The sequence below is a fragment of the Zea mays genome, chromosome 9 (genome assembly GCF_902167145.1).
Source record: "Zea mays cultivar B73 chromosome 9, Zm-B73-REFERENCE-NAM-5.0, whole genome shotgun sequence".
NCBI classification, from domain to species: domain Eukaryota; kingdom Viridiplantae; phylum Streptophyta; class Magnoliopsida; order Poales; family Poaceae; genus Zea; species Zea mays.
In genome coordinates, this window is record NC_050104.1 from 9,992,651 (window position 1) to 10,015,241 (window position 22,591).

Here is a 22,591-nt window from a genome sequence, read left to right on the forward strand (position 1 = left end):
GAGTAGCATTGCCTAAAATACAGACAGTGGTTACACTGTTTAATCAAGTGCAATAGTTTTTATATGATGCTCGCTGCCTAAAGAAGTGTAGTTGTGGATATTGTTTTTCTGTGACCTGTTTAGTTTCAGTTTTTAGTGTATCAGGTTGCATTGTTGAAGTGAAAACATGATGTTTTAGATTTTAGAGAGTGTAACCTGTGTCATTTAAGATTTTAGACAATCTGCTGGAGCTGAGTTGTACATTCTGCAACCTGATGGTGCGCACGAGGTGGATGCGGTGGCATTGCCATGGGGGAAGGAGACACACGAGGACAGCAAGGCAAAGGCGAAACAAAGGGATTGCGAAGGCAGAACCCTCTTAATGTAAGTAGAGGTTTACTCTTTTATCTGATTCGATGCTTAATCTAAGTAGAGAATCTAGCCAATCGCATGTCGACATGTCCTCCCTTGGCCTGCAGCTAGCAAAGGCATCAGCAAACTATTCCACAATCTCCTCCATCGTGTGTGCTAGATACCAATATCAACATAGATATATATTTGCATTCCTATTTTCTTTTTATCGGCTAACAACAACTAACTAAATTTGTGTCAATCACAAACTGAAACTTAAAGCAAACAAAGAAAAACAATCCATCTAGAAATCATGAAGATGAACTGCATGCGTATGGAGAAGGGGTAGATGGAATATGTAATTTTTTTGATAAAAATGCACAGACTGCTGCACTAATAGTTGCTAAATATATTAAGTTCATAACTGAGCAGGTCATTGGTCTTCGTCTTGCAAATGACAATGGGACTTCTGCAAAGCACATCAGGAAGAACTAGCTGGTACATTTCTGAAATTTGTGTTACATTACACACTCCATAGGTTGACAATAAAGATTATGTGGTTTTAACTGGATAATATGTATCCTTCCCAATCCTCATCATTCTTTTTTGACGTATCTCTCCTTTGTCCTTGTCTGTACTGTGTAGGGCCTATGCAAGGAAGAAGGGAAGAAATAATGTGACACTAGATGATCTCATTCATGTTATTACTCTGAAAGGAAGATGTCAGTTGTCTTTTCTGTCCCTTGATTTCTTTTTTTATTGCAACTTGATTTGTTCCCACAAATTTCATTGTATCGAAATATAATTCAATATGTGCCTTTGCATGATTCGTCTTTATTTGCCTACTACGACTAAACCTGTAGCTAAACAAATGGACAATTGTTGAGATATTATGCTTGAAAGTTTCCCATCTTTCTTGTCCCATGAAATGTTCATTGTCGGGCAGTTTTACACTTCTACTTCCATGGTTGTGATATAGATTATTTTGTTGGGCTGCAATACCAGAGTAATAAGGTGTCGGCAAACCTAACCCTCTGGTATCTCCCTAAACTTATTCTGATGAAAACCACCAGAAGGCTACAGTTCATGTCAAGCCTGTGCATCTGTTGCCTGACATTGGCTCATGGTTTTGTTCATATTTTTTAAATATAGTATTAGATCCTTGCACACCAAGCGATTGCCCCCTCAGTGCTTATCAGTATGCCATTTCGCTCGAATAAAATGAACTGGAACACTTGGGATTGGAAAACAAATACATTGTTACAACATAACTCTGCGGATTCGAATTTGAACAATGTTATGTTGTTAACTCTTTCTTATCTTTTGTAGAGTGTTATTACTTGCTAAAGGCACTGCCATATATAAATCTTTTTCTTGTGCCATTTTTTGATCTTATTTGATACCGGTGTTTATTATCTTCCTTTGTCTGCAATACGATATGGATGCTTCTTATTTTTGGTGAAAGTACTATATTATGCCTAATTATTTTATGTTACCGACAACCATATTTAGGGGTGACTATGGTGAGTGGATTACTTTTCTTGCTCTGTTGATGCGTCTATTTTTCTTCTTTGCGGGTAGAGTAGCAAACATGGTTCACATATGAGTACTTTTTAGATTTTTTATGTCCGCTAATAATCAAATTTGTACTTGTTTTCGAGATAACTGAATGCTACATTTTTTAAGGGAACAAAAAATACCTTGCGCCCAACCTGAACAAATTTTATTACTTACTGGAATCATTCATTTGTATGACTGAAGAAAAAGAAAAGGGACACTTCACATCTTTGTAGCATTGATTCTGAATCGATTTATATTTAGGTCTACCCAGTTTATTATGCCTAAAATATGATTATTGTAGCTTAATTGGAGCTTCCGCTGTCAACAATTATTCTTGTGAGTGTTGATCCTTACCAATTCATCGATATGAGGTATGGAATATTTCAACATTTGCCTTGATGCATATCCAGATGAAGTTTTGTTTACACAACTTTTTATTAACTAAAATATATGAACATTGCAGTTAAACGAATAGTAATCATTTTTTCAATGTAGTACTGAATTGTGTTCTACATGAATATCAGGCTTATGTCTACATATCTGTTCAGTAATTGATATAGAACCAATCTACAATTTTTTAAGGTTGACATCCTAATTATGAGGCATACAACTTACCTTGACCCCACATTTTATTTAATAAGGACATTTAACCTACATGCCATTAAGACTTTTTACAGGGGTGGGGTGGGTACACCTTGAGACTTAGTGGTAGCATATTTTAAAGTATTATCATGCTGAATTTCATATTGTCAAGTTTACCTTATAAAAACTGCTCATTTTTATGAACCGGAAAAATCACTATTCGTTTGTGAATGAACTTTCGTGTTTTTTCTCAAGGTGAATCCTGGCTGTACTACTTCTAAACCTTCTTATCAAGCTTATTTCGAGAACAAACGAACCACACATCTTTGATGATGAATTTGCACTGCCCTCTGATAGTTTATTTCATCCTTGTGATAATGTGAAGCTTTGTTCATTTTTTGAAATTATAGTGTGAATTTTTATACATAGAATAATGATGCTAAATCGATTCTGAGGGATCAAAATTCATGAACTGAAACATGCATGTTTAGAGAGGCATGCATTCCATCAGTTTCACTGTGTTTTTCTGTTCTAGATTTTCATGAACTTGAAACCTGTTTAGAGAGGCCCTCAATCAGTTTGACTGGGATTTATTTCTGCTCTAGAAATTTCGTCGCACATTTAGCAATTCTTTGAGTACTGTATACTACTCCCTCCGTTCGTAAATCTCCGTCGCATGAGCGTTTTGCGTTTTTCTACTAATCTCCATCGTATTAGCTCCGTTCTTGGTTTGCTCAGTAGCAGGCGCTTTGTTTCCTGTATCCGTCGTTTCGTTTCTACAGTGGCATCATTAATGCGCTACCAGCCCACCATCCCGTTAGCTTCTTTATGGAGCATCAACGTGTGCTGCCGCTCCACTCCACACTGTTGTGCTGTCGCGCGCACACTTCATGCAGTCACATCGGTGCTTGCCATGGAGGATCAACTAGAATCGTTTGTACCAGAGAAGCTCGTTCGTGGTGTCAACTGGGCGCCTGATTCAAGCGACGAAGAAGACAATGATCAACAGGAGAATACTGCTGCCGAAGAGGATGATGTTGATGTTGCTCATGCTCTAATGCAACTTGCATCAACAGAGGTAACCAAGTTTCAATCTGACAAGGAAAAAGAAGATTGTGCTACCTTGCTGCTCCCTGTCTATCTTCCTCTTTTGTATGGACAACATGAACAACAAGTTTACGATGCCTCTGTAACTTTGTTTTGGATTGGACGTGGCCTTGTTCATGGGTATGCCTTTGTTTAGTTTTTTCCTTGATTTTTTTATGTTGGATGTAATCTGAACAGTGTAAACAAGTTTATCATGAGTTGCAGGTGAAATCTGGAATTTTTTTTATTTTGCTTGCAGTTTGCATTCGAGCTAATGAACCTGATATACACATGCTAACCGTATCTGGACTTAAACAATTCTAAGTACCGACGAATTGCATGGCTTGATTATGAAGCTGCAAAGGGCACTTGAGAGTAACGGGAAGTCGTCCTTGCAACTCCAGGGTCTTCTTCTTCATGTGAGGAATGTTGTAGTGCTGGCCGCCATTTTGCTTCATGATCTCCATCATACAACCCTGCTGGGTTAGGAAAATTCGGTTTGATCTATCCACAGGATAATTCTGATATGACTCATCAACCTTTCTGAGAATTTCTCTAATGTTGTTTGGTGTACCTTTCTCAAACAAAGATTGGATTGCAGCAAAAAATCCAAGATCCAAAACGTTCAGATCAGGTGAATTAGGAGGCTGGCATGTTAGCCTAATGTCCCAACCATCTTCTTTGGCGGCTGTCACAAACGATGGATCATCTACACCAATGTGAGTCCTTGCATTGTCTTGTTGGATGAAGATTGGCATCCCTCTTTCTTCAGCTGGCCACTTCGCCTTCAAAGCTGGTAGAACTTTGTTCACCAGAAAGTCTCGACTCACATCCTTTGTTACCGACGTCATGGGTTTTGTTACAAGGACACCTGCAAATGCAAAGACAATGTTATGTAAAGCATATGAAAATATTGCAGATAAAATTACATTGTCTTACCTCTCTCCCTATTTTGACTCTTTCTTTTTGCTGGTTCTACCTTGACAAAAGGGAAAATCCCTATTTTACCATCAAATGTGCAATTTCCATTTGCTTCATATCTAGGCCTTGTAACCACAGCTAGAAACATTACCTTTTCTATGAAATTCTTACTTTTAACACAACGCTGGGTCTTTCTTCATCATTGGTCAGATAATATTTTTGGTTCTTTTTTTTTGAACGTAATGGCAGGAGCTCTGCCTCTCAATTAAGAAGAATGAAATTGACCCAGTTTTAAGGAAAACCGGGCCCAAAACCTACACAGAGCGCACAGTAGAAAAACCGGCGAAGGAGCTAACAAACAGCCTAGACAACGACAGTCCCCACACACAGACACATCTAGAGTCATCGTTGCCAAGCTCAAAAAGAGACGAGCAGCTCCGACTTCCCAAGACGAGCCGCACACTGCCAAAGCAACTCGACGACGCTTACATCCAGACATCGACGCAAGGAATAAGACCGCGGCGCGCCATCGTTGCCAAGCCTTAGCACACCCACACGAGGCAGCTCCGATTCTTCACCACGAGCAAAGACCCACAACGCCGAACCCCGGGAGCGAGCAGACGCCAAAAGCGACAAAGGCCCGAACACCATCGAACCAAGCGGAGTGACAAAGAGCCTCCACAACACGGACGAACACACAAACTGGAGGTCTCCTGGGCCGCGCCTTCAAGAAGGAGAAACAACGTCGAAAAGCCGTCGCCGCCCGCCTGGTACAAACCAAGCAAAGTTTCCTCCGAAGACCTAGCAGAGCAGTGTAGATCGCCATTAGCAAGGAGAAAGCTGAAGGGTCAGCCACGCCGATGTCACCCCGCCAAGCCGTCGCGTGATGTCATCTTCTGCCGCCCACCGACACACCAACCCACCAGCCCCAACCCTCAGAGCCCCAACGCCGGTCGAGCACCAGCGAGAGACCTCAAGAAGGCCAAGGCGAGGGTTCCCGCATGGGGCGAGAGGTCCAAAGACGGCACCCTCAATAGGGTAAGGGTGGCGCCCACGGGCGTCACCGCTGTCCACCCAAAAGCGAGCATGGCTTTCGCCGGAGGACCTCCCACCACATGCCCCAACGCACGGAGCCAGCCGGCCCTCGCGCCGCACCTCGCGCCGGCCATCCCTGGCAGCAGCCGCTGCGCCGCGCCAGAACCGCTGGCATGCGCACAACCGCAAACGCCGCCGGGGCCACTACTGCCCACATGCCGACGCCACACACCACCACTGAGGAGCCAGATCCTCTGCTCCTCGTCAACGCACGGTTGTCGCCCCGTCCACAGCAGTAGTCTAGGCCGTGAGGGGAGGGGCAGCGAAGAAGAGAGCACCACCCCACAGTGCCTACACGAGGCCCAAACCGACGCTGCTGCCGACGCAAACCCCACCTGCCGCCAGCGCCACGCGCCCATGTCCCCTCGCCTGCTGCCGCCAGGAAGCCGTCGAGGCCCTGGCCGGCCCTGCCGCGCTGGAGAAGGGACGAGGAGGCGGCGGTCTTGACGGCGTCCAGCTCCACGTAGCACGACGCCGGCGCCACGACAGCCGGCAGCTTGAAGGAGCCGGAGAAGTGCAGCGCGGCCGCGGCGGGCATCCGCTGGCGCTGGGCCGCCGCCCTGCTGCCGCGGAGGATCATGGAGAGCAGGAGCTGGAGGATGCCGCCGGCAGCCTACTGCCGGGCGGGCTTCAGCTCGGCCGCCTTGTTCTTCTTGAAGCAAAATCGCCCCGCCGCCACCTTCCTTGGGTCGCGCGGACATCCGGCGGCGCCCTCCGGTGACGGCGAGGTGGGCTGGAGTGGAGGGAAGGGGCGGCGGCGGCTAGGGTTTTGGCCGCCCGTGTCGCCCTAGTGGGAGGCGACCGAGCGGGTTCTGCACCTATGTGGGGATGCTGAATTTATTTTTGGTTCTTTCGTGTCCTATAGAACCATTTTTCGTCAATGTACACAACATTGTACAATGGCTTGAAAAATAGTGAACCATTAATCATGGACAAACAGTATTTTACCCAAGCTATTTTGTTCTCATCAGTCAAGCTAAACTTAAGGTCATTAGTGTGACGACGAAAGTAGCCTTCTTTGTAACGCTTATAAAGAGTGCTTTTCTTCACACCTAAAGCATTTGCGAGGTCTTGAAAGGTAGAGCGCTGCTTTAGAGGAATGTTTTTTTTGGCCTCTATATCAATTTGTACTCGTTTTCTTCCACAGTTCTTGGAGTACTTGTTTATAATTCCTTCTGTTCCACCATCTTGTCCATTTTTCCAAATGGACTGTACAACTCTTAAAGGCACTCCAAATTTTTCAGAAACCGATTTTGAAACTCCACGGCCAAGAATAGGTGGAACAGTTTTTGACAACAAGTCAAGGTAAATGGCGATCTTTAGGTCATCAGGATAGAACTTCCTTTTCTTGTCATTAGAACCTGCAAACATAATGCTGAAACTGAAAACTAGTCCTTGTACGTAACCACATCTAGAAATGGTTGTATTAGACTTTTTTATGAAGCAATATCTAAACTGAAATGAACGCTCATACAATGAAAGGAAAAGAAGCTTGAACTTACCGTCTGATGCTGCTGCATCTCCCTGCACAGGAACCTGAACGCCATCTAGTGTTGTTTCTGAAGAAACATAAACGCCATCTGCTGCACCATTACCTTGCACTTCATCTGCTACAATTTCGTAAGAGGAAGAATTAAACCATAACGAGAAGCGGACATGTCAAAACAGTAGAGTAAAATGATTGAAGAAGGAACACCTTCTATTCCATCGTCCCAGACCATGTCGTAATCGAGTTCATGAGCAGGGCCATCAAACTCTGTAACACTATCCCAATCTATGGGTTGTAGGTTTAAATCGATCCCTAATCCAGACATTGCGGTAGCATCAATGTGGAAGAGTTCACTAGAATGACCTGGGCATGGCGATCCTACTGGGCGATTTATATACGCCATGGGAGAGAAGTGGCGGGCAATGGAAATTTGATGTTTTGGCGGCTAAATTTTGTTTCTTCAGGAAGATCAAACGAAAAATCAAAGCTGCGCTGGGTGTGTCCGTGAGCGCGCGAAAATACGTGAGCTATGTGAGCGGCCGCGTGGGACCACGTACGCGAACACACGGTTCTGAAGAAATGAATTAACGCCGGGCCATTAAAAGCAACGGACGGAGAACGGGATTGTAGCACGGAGTAGCACGGTTCTTTACTGTCCCTTGGTCGCTGTGCCCATGGCTTACACGATGGAGATTTAGGAACGGAGGGAGTATTTATTATTGTGTTATCGTATTCAGTAACACTTGACTGACTATTACGTTGTCTATTAACACTTGACTGACTATTAATCCTTACCACTTTACCAGCCCAGCAAGGATGAGTAATTGAGGATCCTGCTGGAAGGATAGGATGAAAACACACATGATGCATGCCGTCGTGACTAAGTGTGAAGGTCGCGCGCAAAGCCTTTGCTGTTGTTTTGTTTCCGATGTTGGCCGTGAGCAGACAAGAGCGTAGACGGGGATTCAAGTCTTTTTCTGATCACAAACTACCATATATGCTTTCTACTGTACTTTGTATTCTGTGTTGTTGATGGGTTATCAACTACTGGATCTACTTGTGGTCTCAGACCTTTTATCGTTGATGGTGGGCGAAAGAAATTTCCAGCCCGAACATGAAGAATCCACTGGTGGTTTTGCTGAGTGGCCTCATCTTCTTTCTTCTCTTTTATTTTATTTTATTTCAATGACATAGATTCAAGCTGGATCTTGCCCTGGCAATTGAACATCAATCAAACATGCAACAGGATTAACTACGTGATTTCCTGGAGGTGCTACATCTTCAGCCTAATCACAACATTCTTCCTGCAATTCAGAAAAGCCCCCAATATAAAAGCTCCAGCTAGAACTCCTAAGGATGATATTATGTGTTTTGTCATTTTGTTCACCTTATTTCTGAACTCCTTAGGATGCAAGTAAAACTCAGCCTGCCAAGAGAGCTGCTTCAAAAATGAAAGATGAACCAAGTGATGACTCAATAACGGTTGATGATGAAGAACCTCCTCAAAAGAAGCAGAAGGTGTTGCAAATACTATAACTTGTTTATTTTTCTTTGCACATTTTCATTATTTTTCTCAGGATGTTCCATTGTTCACATTGTATTTCTTCTGTTAATAGGAAGCACTTTCAGCTGCAAAAAAGAAAGCAGCAGTGAGGATGAAGATGACAGTAGTGAGGAAAGTTCGAATGATGAGCCAACAAAAGTTGAAGAAAAGAAGGTACATACAAATTCTTGGATGTAGGCAATGTATTATTAATATTAACCACTATTAACTATATGCTTTATCAGGCTCCAAAAGTATTAGAAAACATTGGATCTGAGGATGAATCTTCTGAAGACGAGAGTGATAAAGACAGTGAAGAGCCTCAGGCATGCCATCATTTAACACCTCAGGCATGCCATCATTTTTGTTTCACAACTCAAAAGTAAAGGAAAACACTAAAAGTATGCAGGCAGTATGAGGGACACATTTCTTGGTCAGTTTTTTCATAAACATGATAGTTTTTTTCAGAAATACTTGTTGAGTGCCCGTGCGTTGCTACGGAAATCATATAAAGTTATGGCATCTAATAATGTCTCAGTGATTGTTTTCTTCAGACATTTATTTACGTGATAAAATATCGATGTCTATGAGTGGTAGTTTTACTAATTTGAGATTGACATTCATAGAGTTTAGGTACAATAGCGGACCCACTTAAGGTGTCGAGCATATTAACCTACTTGGACTATTTATAGTTTGACCTGTCTACCCATGGCAGCGAGTGCCAGTGACTGAGAATCTAGACGAGTGAACGCTGGTGCTGTATCATTTGTTGTTCTTCCGCAAACTGATGGGGTTGCAATTTGATATAGTTTTTTGGGCATGTTCTTCTCAAGTCTGTTTGTCTGGACAAGTTATGGCATGACTATAATAGCTAGAAAATTATTTCTTCTGAAAATGCAGGTTGATGTCCACTGCGAAATGAGGACCTAAGAATCAATAGTTCGATACCTACAGATCAGGTGGCTTTGGATGTCAGTTTGTCAATACAACCGATAGTGATGTTAGGATAACTCAGATTCCAACCAGAACCGTTGTTTCAATCCAAGATGATAGATCATAGCACATGGTAAGGGTCTTGGTTTTACAAACTTCCTGAAATAATTTTTATGTGCAAAATAAATGCCATATCTTTGGGTTTCCCTTTTAAAACCTGTAAAACAGCTGTTCCTAAAGCTCAATTTCACGTATTTTCTCATGTTTAATCCATATTTACTACTTTAATCATACCCTTGTTTTATTTGCAGTCGCATTATTCATAGGTTTCATGTTCAATGAACCGGGTCTGTGCTTGGGTGGACCATTTATTTTAGTTGGCGCATATTGTTAGCAAATTGTAATAACAAAATGGAAATAAAAGAAAGAGAATTTATCTGCTCTAAGTCATAGTACAGAATGGATTCCGTATTATATGTTGTTATTTTTTCCCTATATTATATCCTTACATCGATCAACATAAATGTCTTTTCCCCTCTACTTTCAGATATAACCATAGTTGACCTCAATGTTCAAAGGATGGCCAGGTATTTCTTTTTTCCTGTCTCTATTCAACTGTTGTCGCATAGCTAATCTTGAACTACGGATTGCGACAGCCATTAGAATCCAGTTATATATACTTTGCTGCAGTGAGCAGCCAATTGGCCGTAGACCGAACAATCTCATGTTCATGATGAAAAAGAAAAAAATGAGGGATTTAGAGTTTTGGAACCCAATCTGTTTTTACCTTTCGAGCTTGGTTGCAATGAGCAGGAAGTGACTTCAACCCTTTATAGTGCAGGGTTGCAGGCTGTAGTTTCTTTTAAATTGTTTGCATGTATGCAGTGATGATGCATGCCAAATCAAAGGTGCTATTTGCTTTTGACCTACCTTATGTAGGAATTTATGATGTGTAAACAGGCTACCTAATTCCCTTCCATCACATAAAATTGTTACCTGTTTGTATAGCACATAACTGCATTCTAGAAGATCACAGATAGTCAATAACATAAACTGCTCGTTCTTGGATTCGGAATTTTGTAAACCCAATGTGCAATGTAATAACTATGGACACCCCATCCATGCATTTAAATATGTATATTAAAAATATTAATGTGGTTTATGTCCAATGCATTTCTTAACTAACTACCTTCATCTAACACAATATTTAGGGCTACATCATCTTGTTGTTGACGGGTTCCGTGTGTTCAATCGCCGAGCAGAAAGCTAGGAACAGAACTTAGGCGTTGGCGATTGGCATCTCCCTCCCCTAAGCCATGGCCACCGGGCGGCCCGTACGACTCGTGCTGGATGCCTCCCTCCTCCTCGACCCCTCCTCCACCAGGGAGGCGGCGACGGTGGCTCTGCGGCCCGGGGTAGAGGAGCTGTTGCGGTGATTGCGCTACTCCAACCTGACTGTGGTATGAGTGGCTTGGTTTGTGTCTATTGGCGTGATTCGTCATTGTTTTGCTAAATGAGTTGGTTGAGATCTTACTGTTTAATAGTGTCGTACTATTCAAGGAAATGCTCTCGCTGATAGATTGTCCCAGGAACTTGGCTAAAAGCTCAACTTTTCCGTTTTTCTCTCCTGTTGATTAATGTCATATGCTCGAATGTTTAGGATCCTTGATGTCTTTTTAGGAACTTGGCTAAAAGCTCAACTTTGCAGTAATCCTTGATATCTGCATTTAGGATCCCGTTTAGGGCTACATCATCTTGTTGTTGATGGGTTCCCTGTGTTCAAGTTTTAGCCCAATAAATAGTTCAAATGCTTGCTGCTACTGGATCAGTAGAGCTTACAAGAGTTCATAAACTGAGCAAGTGATGGGCATCTGATTATATCCTCTTCTATCCTTTTTCAGGCAATCTGCTATGCAGAGGGCATGCCAACTAATGAGGTGCTCTACTTATCTACATTATTATTACATCCCTCTGAAGTTGTATCTTCAGAAGTTCACATTGACAGTATTTGCTTCCTCTTGCCATACTTACCCATCATGGCCCATGGGGTGTCTATCTTATCATGCCATCTTCAAAGAATGGCATCATATGTTAACAAAAATGAAAGAGAAATTAGTCATTTCTAATGGAAAGGCAGTTTCTTACTGCTGATCTGGTGGCAATTTCCTGTTAAACTTCTGCTTACTAGCATATGTTTCAATAATCTTTAGGCATGGTCAAATGTTTCTATCTTATGTCCTGATATAATCAAGTGCATGATAACCCATGTCAAGTTCATCATGAAATATGGGACCATTGAATTTTGAATTTATCTTATGTAATTGTTATCCTTCATATCAGAAATAATGGTTTTTTTGTCACTGCCTTTGAGTTTTGAACATTTAAGACACTTGTTGGCTATTTGCTTGAGTACAACAGATTTCTTAACTGTCGAAGCTTCTTGCTTCAGCACAAAAGATTTCTTAACTATCGAAACTTCCATACCAACCCTATGCGCCCTTATGAAATTGCTGTGAAAATAATGTTGTTCTAATATTTAACAGTTGTATATTTTAGTAAAAAAAGATCATAATAGGAACTCACAAAATAAATAAATAAATATGCTTACAAGTTCCCCCTATTTCCTTTTATTAGTCAGGCTTTCTTGAAAAGGTCGCAAGCTCACACTTGTCTGGCTCTATAGCACTTCTTGCGAAAAGTGGGAATCTTTCTCTAACTGAATTAATGTTAGAATGGAGCCGAACAAGTTTATGTTTTTATGCGACTTCAAGAGTTGACAAAGGTTTAAGTTCTGAGCTCCAGAATCAGAATTGGAGAGTTCTTTCTGTAGGTAAGCCTATACACTGGGACTGAAAAGCCATGTTTTATTTTCAGGCTATTTTTAGCAAGTCATTTTTGTATTAGAACTTTACTCAAGATAGAATGTGGCAATTTCTGTATTACATAATGGAACATTTGTCCTTGTGAGGGATGATGGGAACTGATACACTTCACTGGTCCAGCTAATGAATGTAGGATAGAGGTTCCTGGTGTTTTAAATGTTCAAAGGCTTCAGCAATTGCTTCTCACCTTGGCTACTCTAATAAAAAGGGTAAGTTTGCCCTTGCTTTCTTCTTAAACACTTATTGTAATTACAGAGTGCATTGATTTGGAGTGTCTCCCTCTTTGATGTAGGAATTATGTGACTCATCTGTTCTGGTGATTGGATATATAATGAAAATATCCTGTGAGGAAGACTTCACAAGGGCAAGTTACTTTAGAGTTTACAGTGTAAATGAATATTAACAGCTACTTATGTATTGTTTAACAACATGAACATCACGCTTTTTCATCTTGCTTACTTACGGAGATGTGGTTCTGTCACTTATGTGACCGTTGCCGTGTATGGAGATGAGGACAAGCCAGCGCTTATAATGTTTACAGAGATGTGGTTCTGTGACTGTTGCCGTGTACTCAGGCTTTATTTCAACAGGATTTAAATATGAGATGTAGAGTGATTGATGTACATCACTTCACTAATCATGAAATCTGTAGAAGGCGAAACTACTAGCCATATATGATATGCATAACCCGTGTGGTAAACATTATCAATATCACATAAATTATTTCTAATGGGTTTTGCATTATCATAGTGATTGTTGTCGTTCCGTTTTTATGTTTCATACAAATTTTTTACTCCCTTCGCAACGCACGGGCACTCACCTAGTATAAATATATGTGGGCAGCTAGCACATCTAAATGTCAAACAAATCCCTTTTGATCTTTGAGCTTACAAGTTTCTACGATAAAAAAGTAATTTGATTACCAAGAAACTGCTAACTTTATGTATGCCAGACCTCTGAACTGAATGTTGTTTAAGTCTTTTGTGTGCATTGAGATATTAAGTTTATACAATTTGTATGCCTATATTCTACTATACCTGATTTCATGTTCATACCATACATCTTAGGACCTGGCAATCTATTTTGACATGTATTGCTCTTCTTGTTTATAGGCACATAATGTTTCGGCGATTTTGAATTTTAGTGAGAATTGTACACCAGAATTTTTGACGCCTTACCTGGATGGAATCGTGAATAAATTACTTGTTCTTCTTCAGGTACGCAATTACTTGTGTTGAATTAGGTTTCAGGTTGCTTCAATATATTTGTTATCATGGTTAGTAAACAATGTTAACTGCTCATGTTCATATTCTAGAATGGCAAGCAAATGGTGCACGGGGGAGCATTGACAGCTCTAGCGTCAGTAGCAGATTCATCACAGGCGTTGTTCACTTGGGAGTTTTATGCATAGTGGATCTCTATTATTGTGCATCATGGCCTCATGAGGTTGTCGTATTGTTGTTGCGTTTTCTAACTTACTCATAATAACAACTTTATATATCATTTACATTGTTTTTTTGTTTGTCTATCTGATCATAAGTTTGTAGCAATAACTTTTTTGTTTGTCCATTTACGTGGGGCAGCAACCTACTGCGCTCTTGGGAGAGCAACCCGTCTACCACGTCGTACAACATTCCATTGGCTGTGGGGCTGCCAAGCCCCCAGTGGCACTGACCGACAAGGAGGCTGGGTATTTTGGGGATTATCGGCAAAGCATTATGGCTCACGACGAAGCAGGGGTTGCGACCAGCGCGCTGGACGTTGCTGGTGTGCCGCCTGATGCTGGCGGCGGCTGCTGCCTGGGGCAGCGGCAGAGCTCATGATCGTCGAGACCTTTGATATTAGATTGGTAGGAGCTGCGTTTCCTATGCTGACGATATGTTTCCGTTGCAACGCACGGGCACCCACCTAGTAGGGCATAAGACTCCACCTTAAACCAGCTCGAAGGGGTAGTATTATAGTACCATGTTACAAGATTTCACGAAAACTCTAAAAAATATGGTCAAATTAGAGATGCTTCGTAATTTTCTATGCTCGAAAATAGTTATGGTTCCCATATCTTGTAGATGAGTATTTTAACTTTAATAAAAAATATAAAAATAATAATATTTATAGTATATAATTAATATCATTAGATAAGTTATTTTTTATAATAAAGTAAATTGAATATGTTAATATTGTTAATATGTTCTATACATTTAATTACATTTTAAAAAGTTTGATTGTCATAAATAACAAAGCGAAAACTAATTAGGAGAGTAATCTGAAAGGACGTGACAAATTGCACGCAAAAGTTTCCTGTGTTGCTTTCCATCTTCTACCGTCACTATGGAAAACTACTTTTTTCACCCAGTATTTTCCGTACTAAAGACATCTACCTTTTCTTTGTACAAACACTATTAGTGACTACAGTGAAGCTACGAGCCTGTCGCACCTTGCCGGGGCGAAGGACAACCGGTCGTTCTCGAGGTCATACACGACGTGCGTGTTCTGCTGCTGGAAATTGCCGATTACGGTCTGCTCCCCGGGCGCCGCATCCAGCACGATGCACATCACGCGCGCGCCGAGGTCCTCGAACACGTAGTTGCTGCGGGGCAGCTCCCAGTCGGCGCCCTCCAGGTGCAGCGTCAGCGACGGCACGGCGGGGCGGCGCCAGAGCGCCGTCACGGGGAGCGCGAAGCAGAGGTCGAGCGCAGACCCCTCGACACCGCTGGGCGGCAGCCCGACCTGCGCCGCGAACTCCGCCTTCACGGCCTCGTACACTTCCTCGGGAAGCGTCGTGATCGACGCGCCTGAGTCGATGATCGTCGACCGGAACTTGGTCTCCGGGACCGGCAGCCGTGTCTTGCCCACGGAGATGCCCTTCAGCGAGAGGAAGTAGAGCGACGGCTGCGACGGGTTCTTGAGGATCGGGGTGGTCCGGACCTCGCCGCTGTGCGCGTGGCTGTAGAGCGCGGCTGGCGAGCCGCCGAGAGTGACGAGGCTGCTCTTGGACTCGAACATGGAGGTGAAGCAGTAGGAGAAGCTTGTGACGTTGAGCTGGGAGGGGAGCGACCACCTCCCCCTGCCGAAGCCGGCAATGCCGGTCTCGTTCGACTGGAACACGCCCTTGTTGAGGTGGCCGCAGCCGAAGGTCAGGCGCCTCGTGTGGAGGCTCTCGCCACTGCCGCCGCTGTCCCCGAAGGTGAAGCGGTCGGTGGCGATCTCGCCGACGGTGAGCGACTTGTCGCCGTAGTGGTAGGCGTAGATGCAGCTCCGGTGGTTACCCAAGGTTCGGACCCCGCACGACGTGAACGGGAGCGCGCGGCACCGCGCCGCGCCGCAGGGGAGCGCGGCGTACGTGGAGGACGCAGCGGGGTCCAGGACCGGGAGGTCCTGGTCGAAGCAGTCGCGGCAGGGCGCGCACTGCGTCCAGACGAGGTCGCTACCGGTGTCGAGCGTGAGCGCCACGGGCCGCCGCGGCGTGCCGACCGCCAGGCGCACCAGGTACTCGTTCGTCGCAATCCCGCCGCCGGCGCCGAGCCCTGCGCGCACCCGCGCGCGCGCCGGGCGCCTGTGCGAGGACAGGAGCCGGCGGCGCGCCCTGGTCCGGTGCGCCATTCGCCGCACGAGCTCGGCGCTCGCGAGGCCGCGGCCGGCGTCGGCGTGCGTGAGCAGCGCCACGACGCCGGCACCGGAGACAGGCACCGCGCGCACCGGGAGCGCGATCAGTACCAGCAACGCCACGAGCCGCTTCATAGCTTGTATGAGGTTTACATGAGCTTTGCACTGGGATTACGCTGCATATTTATGCGTCCTAAAGCACGCGCTCATGGCGATTAGCGACTTGGTAGGAATTGGCAATCGAATTAAGCACCGGATATAGCACCGCAGTGGGATGAGGACAAGTAGTTGGGTGATGTGCCACTGATGCCTACTTGTTGGCAGAAGCCGGTGACATCGTTTTTCAAAGGAACATTGTATACGCATGCACCCGCTTTTCTTTAATATTTTGTACATTCGGCGACAAAGCAAGATGTAGGCGAAGACGCGAAGTGGTGAAGACTGAAGACGCCCACGGACGGCACCAGCGTGTATGTTTGACCCCCTCCTCGACTGCCTTGTGTAAACACAGCAGAAGGCAGGTGGCAGGATGAAGGCAGGTGGCAGGATGAGACTATCAGCGGTCGTTACCTCTAAATTTTTCTTCTATATCACTTTTTTTATCTCTTACTTTTTTATCTCCCGCAGTGGTTCTCTCTATATTCTCTCTCTATATCCCACTACAATTATAAAATATCATTATCCAACTTTATTCATCATCTATTACTATTTTTTCTTCACCTATTAAAAAACCAAAGTACACATAAACAGTGATAGAGGAGCCAATGCTTCATGCTACCTGTTCCGTCGACCGGAGGGTCTGGCAGGGGGCGGCGCTGCGGGCGTGGAGGCGCTCCATGCAAGGGGAGGGGTCTCCACGAGGCGAGCGCTGCGGACAGCCTAACATACCCCATCAAGTCCCAAACAAATACACTTCTATCAATTAAATTTATTTCCATATAACTGTATTTAAAGGTATTATCCACCTGGTTATAGTACATTTTTATTGGATTTAAATAGGCTAGCCTAATTAAAGGTATAATCCACCTGCTTGCTACATTTTTGCATCTCCACGCACAGACGTGGCAAGAGTAGGCCTCTGACACCCTACCACGTTGGATATCCTACACGGGATAAGCGGGACTATAAGGTTTTTGGGGAGTGCCTTCACGTGATTGCTCACTGTAAGTTTACTTTCTCTTCCTTGTAACAGCTTGTATGGCTACACCGATTGAGATCAACCGAGCAGCACAACTACTCCATTTGGCAACAGTACACCCCGTGCCCTCGACACTGGCCCCGCTATATAGTATACCTTATGTTGGGGAGAAGATTTAGGTTGAAGGCCCATATTGACTTAATCAATGTTTAAATATTTTCTCAAGCTAAGAACCCAAAGCGAAGCTCAAGGCTATCATGCCCAAAGGAGCTTCGGACTATGGACAAAGTCAAAGCATGCATTGAGCCAAAGCAAAGGAAAACAAAGCTTCAATGTAAGTTGTGCCCCTGATGATGAATATATGGTGCTTCATAATTGGGTGGGCATTAAGATGATGTATGAAAAATATCCTTTCTCTTCTCCTACCTTCGGTTGCTTGCTTTGATATGATTGATGCCTTTGTTGCGATCTTCTTCAGAATTGTTAGTACAATCAATTATGCTAATAATTCTTTCCCTTCGTAGAGGCATGGTTGTAGTCATTGATGAGTTCACTTGAGGTGGACGCCAAATGTTGGGTACCTGCTAAAATTCTAAAAAGAACAGCAACAAGATAACACCATTAGTTTGAAAATCTTCCTTCCCACTGAAGGTTTTAGAGGGTATGAAACATAGCTTCAACCATCATAAAGGTGCATGCTATAGAATTGATGCATAATAATCTAATGCCATTCATTTCAAGATAAATCCTTCATTGCTATGTCTAAAGAAAGAACACAAAAAAGATCTTCATTGCTATGTCTAAAGCGAGAAGGCCAGTATGAAGATGGAGCCATTTGAGGTCCTTTATGGTAGACAGTGTAGTACACAATAACACTAGAGTCAAGTTGGCAAGAGGTAAGTCTTTGGTCTTGAGATCATAAAAGAAACAAAGAATCAAGTAAAGTTGATCTAGAAGAATCTAAGGATTGCCTAATCATGGCAGAAAAGCTATACTGACAATTGAAGAAGAGACCTAGCCTTCAAGGTAGGAGACTTTGTCTACCTCAAGGTGTTCCCCATCTAAGGGTTGCGTAGGTTTAAGGTAAGGGGGAAGTTATCATCTAGATATATTGGACCTTTCAAGATCTTCGATCCAAAAGGTGAGGTGGCCTATCAACTAGAGCTACCTGAGAGGTTAGCAGATGTGCACAACATGTTCCATGTATATCAGCTCAAGAAGTGTCTGAGAGTACCAGAAGAGCAACTGCCAATAGAAGATCTAAACATCCAAGATGACCTAACCTACATCGAGTAACCAGTAGAGATCTTGGAGACAACTGAAAGGTCTACCTGGAGAAATGTGACGAGGATGTGCAAAGTCAGATGGAGTCACCAGACGACATATGTGGCCACTTGGAAAAGAGAGGGCGAACTCTGAACCAATTACCCAACCTCTTCAACTAGCCTGACCTAAAATATCAGCAAGAGATTTCTTTTAAGGGGTAGGTCTCTAAGACTGTCTCCAGCAGGTAGTGTAAAATAGGGGACGCAGAACTGTAGATGACAATGTTTGCAGAGTGAAATTTGAAATAGGGGATGAGATAGGGAATATGCTGGGGATAGCCTAACACCCTACTTTTGTATGGTATAAAATTTCTTGAATTCATAAACAACATAAAGGGAATTTAATTTCCTTTTCCCTTCTACACTTAATTTTTATCCTAATTTACCCTAAAGATAGAAAGGGCAATTATTTTATATAAAGAGCATAAACTAGAACAGATTCCAAACTTTACCAAAATGTTTATCTGATTGTTTATGATTTTCTGTAAAATTTTGAAGTGGTTTGGAGTTCATTTGAATTGAATTCAAAAATCAAACATAAATTCAAATCTAGAAAGTGGAGAAAGGTGTCGGTGCTGGCCAATAGGCTTTCGACCTAGTCTGCGCCTGCATGAGCCCCACTGATATGCAGGACCCACTTGTAGACGCCCCCTCAATATTAGGTCCAAGCCACTAACATGTGAGCCCCCACCTGTCATTTGAATCCCTCGCCCCTCTCTATTCGGTGACGTACACACACCACCGTTGATCTCGCCATCCTCAGCCAAAGCGCCGCCCTTGCTCATGTCACCCGACACCGGCCATGAAGTGCATTCAAGCTAATTTTTTCTCCCCTCTTCCCTCTCCCGATGTCGTGTAATTTAACCACACGAGTTCACCGACATTCAACTAGAGTCCGACTGCGCTGCTCATGCCGGAGCCACCTCCCTTCAATCTATGGCGCACTTCTATAAAAGGAGACCTCTTGCACGCTCTGCTCACCTCACTTCGAGCTACGAGCTAAAAGAGCCCCCTCTGTTCTAGAGCTTCGGAGCACGCGTTCTGTCCTCGCTGGAGCACCCTCGACCCTCCCACCGATGTCACCAGCTTCGCTAGAGCTCAAGAAGTCTAAGACAAGCTCCACCAAAGGTCTACCGACATCTTATCCATGGACTTCGTGACCCGAGCTGAATGATGTCGCCACACCATTGACTGCCACTCCTCGACCCACACCAAGCGATCGACCAGTACGAAGCACTTCACACGACGATAACAAACACCCTGTGCCCCACCCTATGTTTTTTGTGCCTAAACCCACATCAATGTCTTGTCATAGTTGCTCCGAGCCATCATGTTGAGCCCCATTCCCGTTGGTATAGGGCTAATTCCTGTCGTTTCTCGGCCGATGGGAATTACCTGGATTCCTATTGTGTCCCGCTGATTAAGTTCTTCCCGTTGATCAGCTGCACCTCAATCTTACTCATCTGTTTTGCCATGGCTAGAGAGGCCTTGGTGGCAATCCACCACCCTTGCTAAATGCCCTAGCATCCGACGTAAGCCAAGCGTTGTTGTGCCCTCGCCGCCCGCACACTGCCATTTTAATCTCCAACATACACATGTGATCCAACGGCTAGGAACAACCAGTAATGGTCAGCGTCAGTTCTAACCACGCACGACAATGTCTGCTTTGCAAAAGAGCCCCTCCATTTAGCGAGAATCAACCCACGATCCATCGTATTTATGATCAGGGACATGAAATATACTTTTTAAAGCCTAAATACTATAGATAATTAAATATATACCCATGGTAGCTTTAAAATAAATTAATTTTCATAACTAATTTATCTGAAATCCAAATTAAATGGTTTTGGTCTCAAATAAATTCAAAAATTGCATAGAATAACATTAGGACTGTTTTTGAACCATATTTTTATGTTTGGTGTACTATTTCTTATTTTGTGCCCATGTTTGTTGTATGCACACGTACGCGAGTCGATCCAGACTGTTACAACTATCATGAGGGCCCCACCTTTGAGGACCTCAAGTCCCCTAAAGAAAGCAAGTATATTCCATGATCCGATTTCCCATTACATTAAATATTAATCACCATTTTGGTCAATTTATTGCTTGTAGTAGGACTTACCTAGTTTCGATCACCATGTGCTTGATAAACTGGGAATTTTGGGAACATTTTTAGTGGACAAATGATAGTGCTCTACATTGTTCAAAAGAGAAATGTTTTTAAATATTTTACAAATTTTGTTTATAAAAGATGCTTTTTAGCAAACCATGGAGACTTGCATGCATGGGATATGATTGCTAAAGTGCCTCACCCTAAGGACTGTTTCACCGAGCGACCACCCAGGACAACAGTACAAACACAAGGACTATTATGGCGCTCGTCTTGACCAAGTAATTAGGGGAAATTGTGTGGACATTAGCTATGATAGATGGAAATAGAGGAAGGATCTTTAGCTCCACTTAAGCTTGAATAGGCCTTGGGTGGGATGCCCTAGAGGGCCTACGTGTGAGGTTTATGAAAGGGAATTAGGCTTACACCTATTTCCTAAATGATTTTGGTGGTTGAATTGTCCAACACAAATAATTGGACTAACTAGTTTGCTCTAGTCTATAAGTTATACAGGTGCCAAAGGTTCACACTTAGCCAATAAAAAGACCAAGAAATGGGTTCAACAAAAAGAGCAAGGGATAACCGAAGGAAGCCCTGGTTTAGCGCACCGGACTGTCCGGTGCACCAGGGGACTTCAAGCCAAACTTCGCACCTTCGGGAATTCTCAGAGGCGCTTCGCTATAATTCACCGGACTGTCCGGTGCTCCAGGGGAAAGCGACTCTGAACTCGCCAGCTTCGGATTCCTGCTCCGCTATAATTCACCGGACATGTCCGGTGTACACCGGACTGTCCGGTGAGCCAGCGGAGCAACGGCTACTTCGCGCCAACGGTCGACTGCAACGCATTAAATGCGCGCCAGCGCGCGCAGAGGAGCAGAGCACACGCGGGTGGCACACCGGACAGTCTACAGGACTTGTCCGGTGCACCACCGGACAGCCAGGCGGGCCCACACGTCAGAGCTCCAACGGTCGGAACCCAACGACCTGGTGACGTGGCTGGCGCACCGGACAGTGTCCGGTGGCGCACCGGACTGTCCGGTGCGCCATGCGACAGCAACCTCCACCAAACGGCTAGTTTGGTGGTTGGGGTTATAAATACCCCCAACCATCCCACATTCAAGTCATCCAAGTTTTCCACCTTCCAACCACTTACAAGAGCTAGGCATTCAATACAAGACACACCCAAGTGATCAAATCCTCTCCAAATTCCACAAAAGCTTTAGTGTTAAGTGAGAGTGATTTGTTGTGTTCTTTTGAGCTCTTGCGCTTGGATTGCTTCTTTTCTTTCTCATTCTTTCTTGAGATCAAACTCACTTGTAATTGAGGCAAGAGACGCCAATCGTGTGGTGATCCTTGTGGGAGCTTTGTGTTCCAAGTGATTGAGAAGAAAAGCTCACTCGGTCCGAGGGACCGTTTGAGAGAGGGAAATGGTTGAAAGAGACCCGGTCTTTGTGACCACCTCAATGGGGAGTAGGTTTGCAAGAACCGAACCTCGGTAAAACAAATCTGCGTGTCACACTCTTTATTCGCTTGCGATTTGTTTTACGCCCTCTCTCTCGGACTCGTTTCTATTTCTAACGCTAACTCGGCTTGTAGTTGTGATTAAGTTTGTAAATTTCAGATTCGCCATATTCACCCCCCCTCTAGGCGACTTTCAATTGGTATCAGAGCCCGATGCTTCATTAGAGCTTAACCGCTCGAAGTGATGTCGAGAGAACACGCCAAGAAGGAGATGGAGACCGGCGACAAGCCCACTACAAGCCACGGGAAGGCTTCATCGGAAGAGTCACGCAAAAAAGGGAAAGGGAAGGAGAAGAAAGCCTCTTCCCACAAGTCGCATCGGAGTGGCGACAAGAAAAAGAAGATGAGGAAGGTGGTCTACTACGAGACCGATACTTCATCACCTTCCACCTTCGGCTCCGACGCGCCCTCCGTAACTTCTAAGCGCCATGAGTGCAAGAAGTTTAGTAAGAACCCCCTACGCTACCCTCGCA

At 44.0% G+C, this 22,591-nt stretch overlaps 1 protein-coding gene, 3 long non-coding RNA genes and 1 pseudogene across 4 annotated transcripts; 3 read left to right on the forward strand and 2 right to left on the reverse strand.

Annotated features, from left to right (window-relative positions):
• Positions 1 to 317: 317 nt before the first annotated feature.
• On the forward strand, positions 318 to 1,059 carry LOC109942315 (uncharacterized). The gene is made up of 3 exons (XR_002265034.1): positions 318 to 363; positions 763 to 828; positions 976 to 1,059. It is a non-coding gene; the product is annotated as an uncharacterized lncRNA (long non-coding RNA).
• A 3,734-nt stretch (positions 1,060 to 4,793) lies between these two features.
• Positions 4,794 to 5,567, reverse strand: LOC111590151 (uncharacterized; annotated as a pseudogene).
• A 2,975-nt stretch (positions 5,568 to 8,542) lies between these two features.
• LOC103637895 (uncharacterized) lies at positions 8,543 to 9,011 on the forward strand. The gene is made up of 3 exons (XR_558447.2): positions 8,543 to 8,581; positions 8,680 to 8,780; positions 8,852 to 9,011. It is a non-coding gene; the product is annotated as an uncharacterized lncRNA (long non-coding RNA).
• A 1,081-nt stretch (positions 9,012 to 10,092) lies between these two features.
• Positions 10,093 to 11,646, forward strand: LOC109942232 (uncharacterized). Its single transcript, XR_002264909.2, has 3 exons — positions 10,093 to 10,126; positions 10,751 to 10,999; positions 11,441 to 11,646. It is a non-coding gene; the product is annotated as an uncharacterized lncRNA (long non-coding RNA).
• A 3,034-nt stretch (positions 11,647 to 14,680) lies between these two features.
• Positions 14,681 to 16,484, reverse strand: LOC103637897 (aspartic proteinase nepenthesin-1). The gene has a single exon (XM_008660911.4). The coding sequence runs from the start codon at positions 16,157 to 16,159 to the stop codon at positions 14,828 to 14,830; it is 1,332 nt and encodes a 443-aa protein (XP_008659133.1). The 5' UTR covers positions 16,160 to 16,484; the 3' UTR covers positions 14,681 to 14,827.
• Between the last annotated feature and the right edge of the window lie 6,107 nt (positions 16,485 to 22,591).

Coding starts and splice junctions, on each gene's coding strand:
- LOC103637897 (XM_008660911.4), bottom strand. CDS start 16,159: ATGAAGCGGCTCGTGGCGTTGCTGGTACTGATCGCGCTCCCGGTGCGC.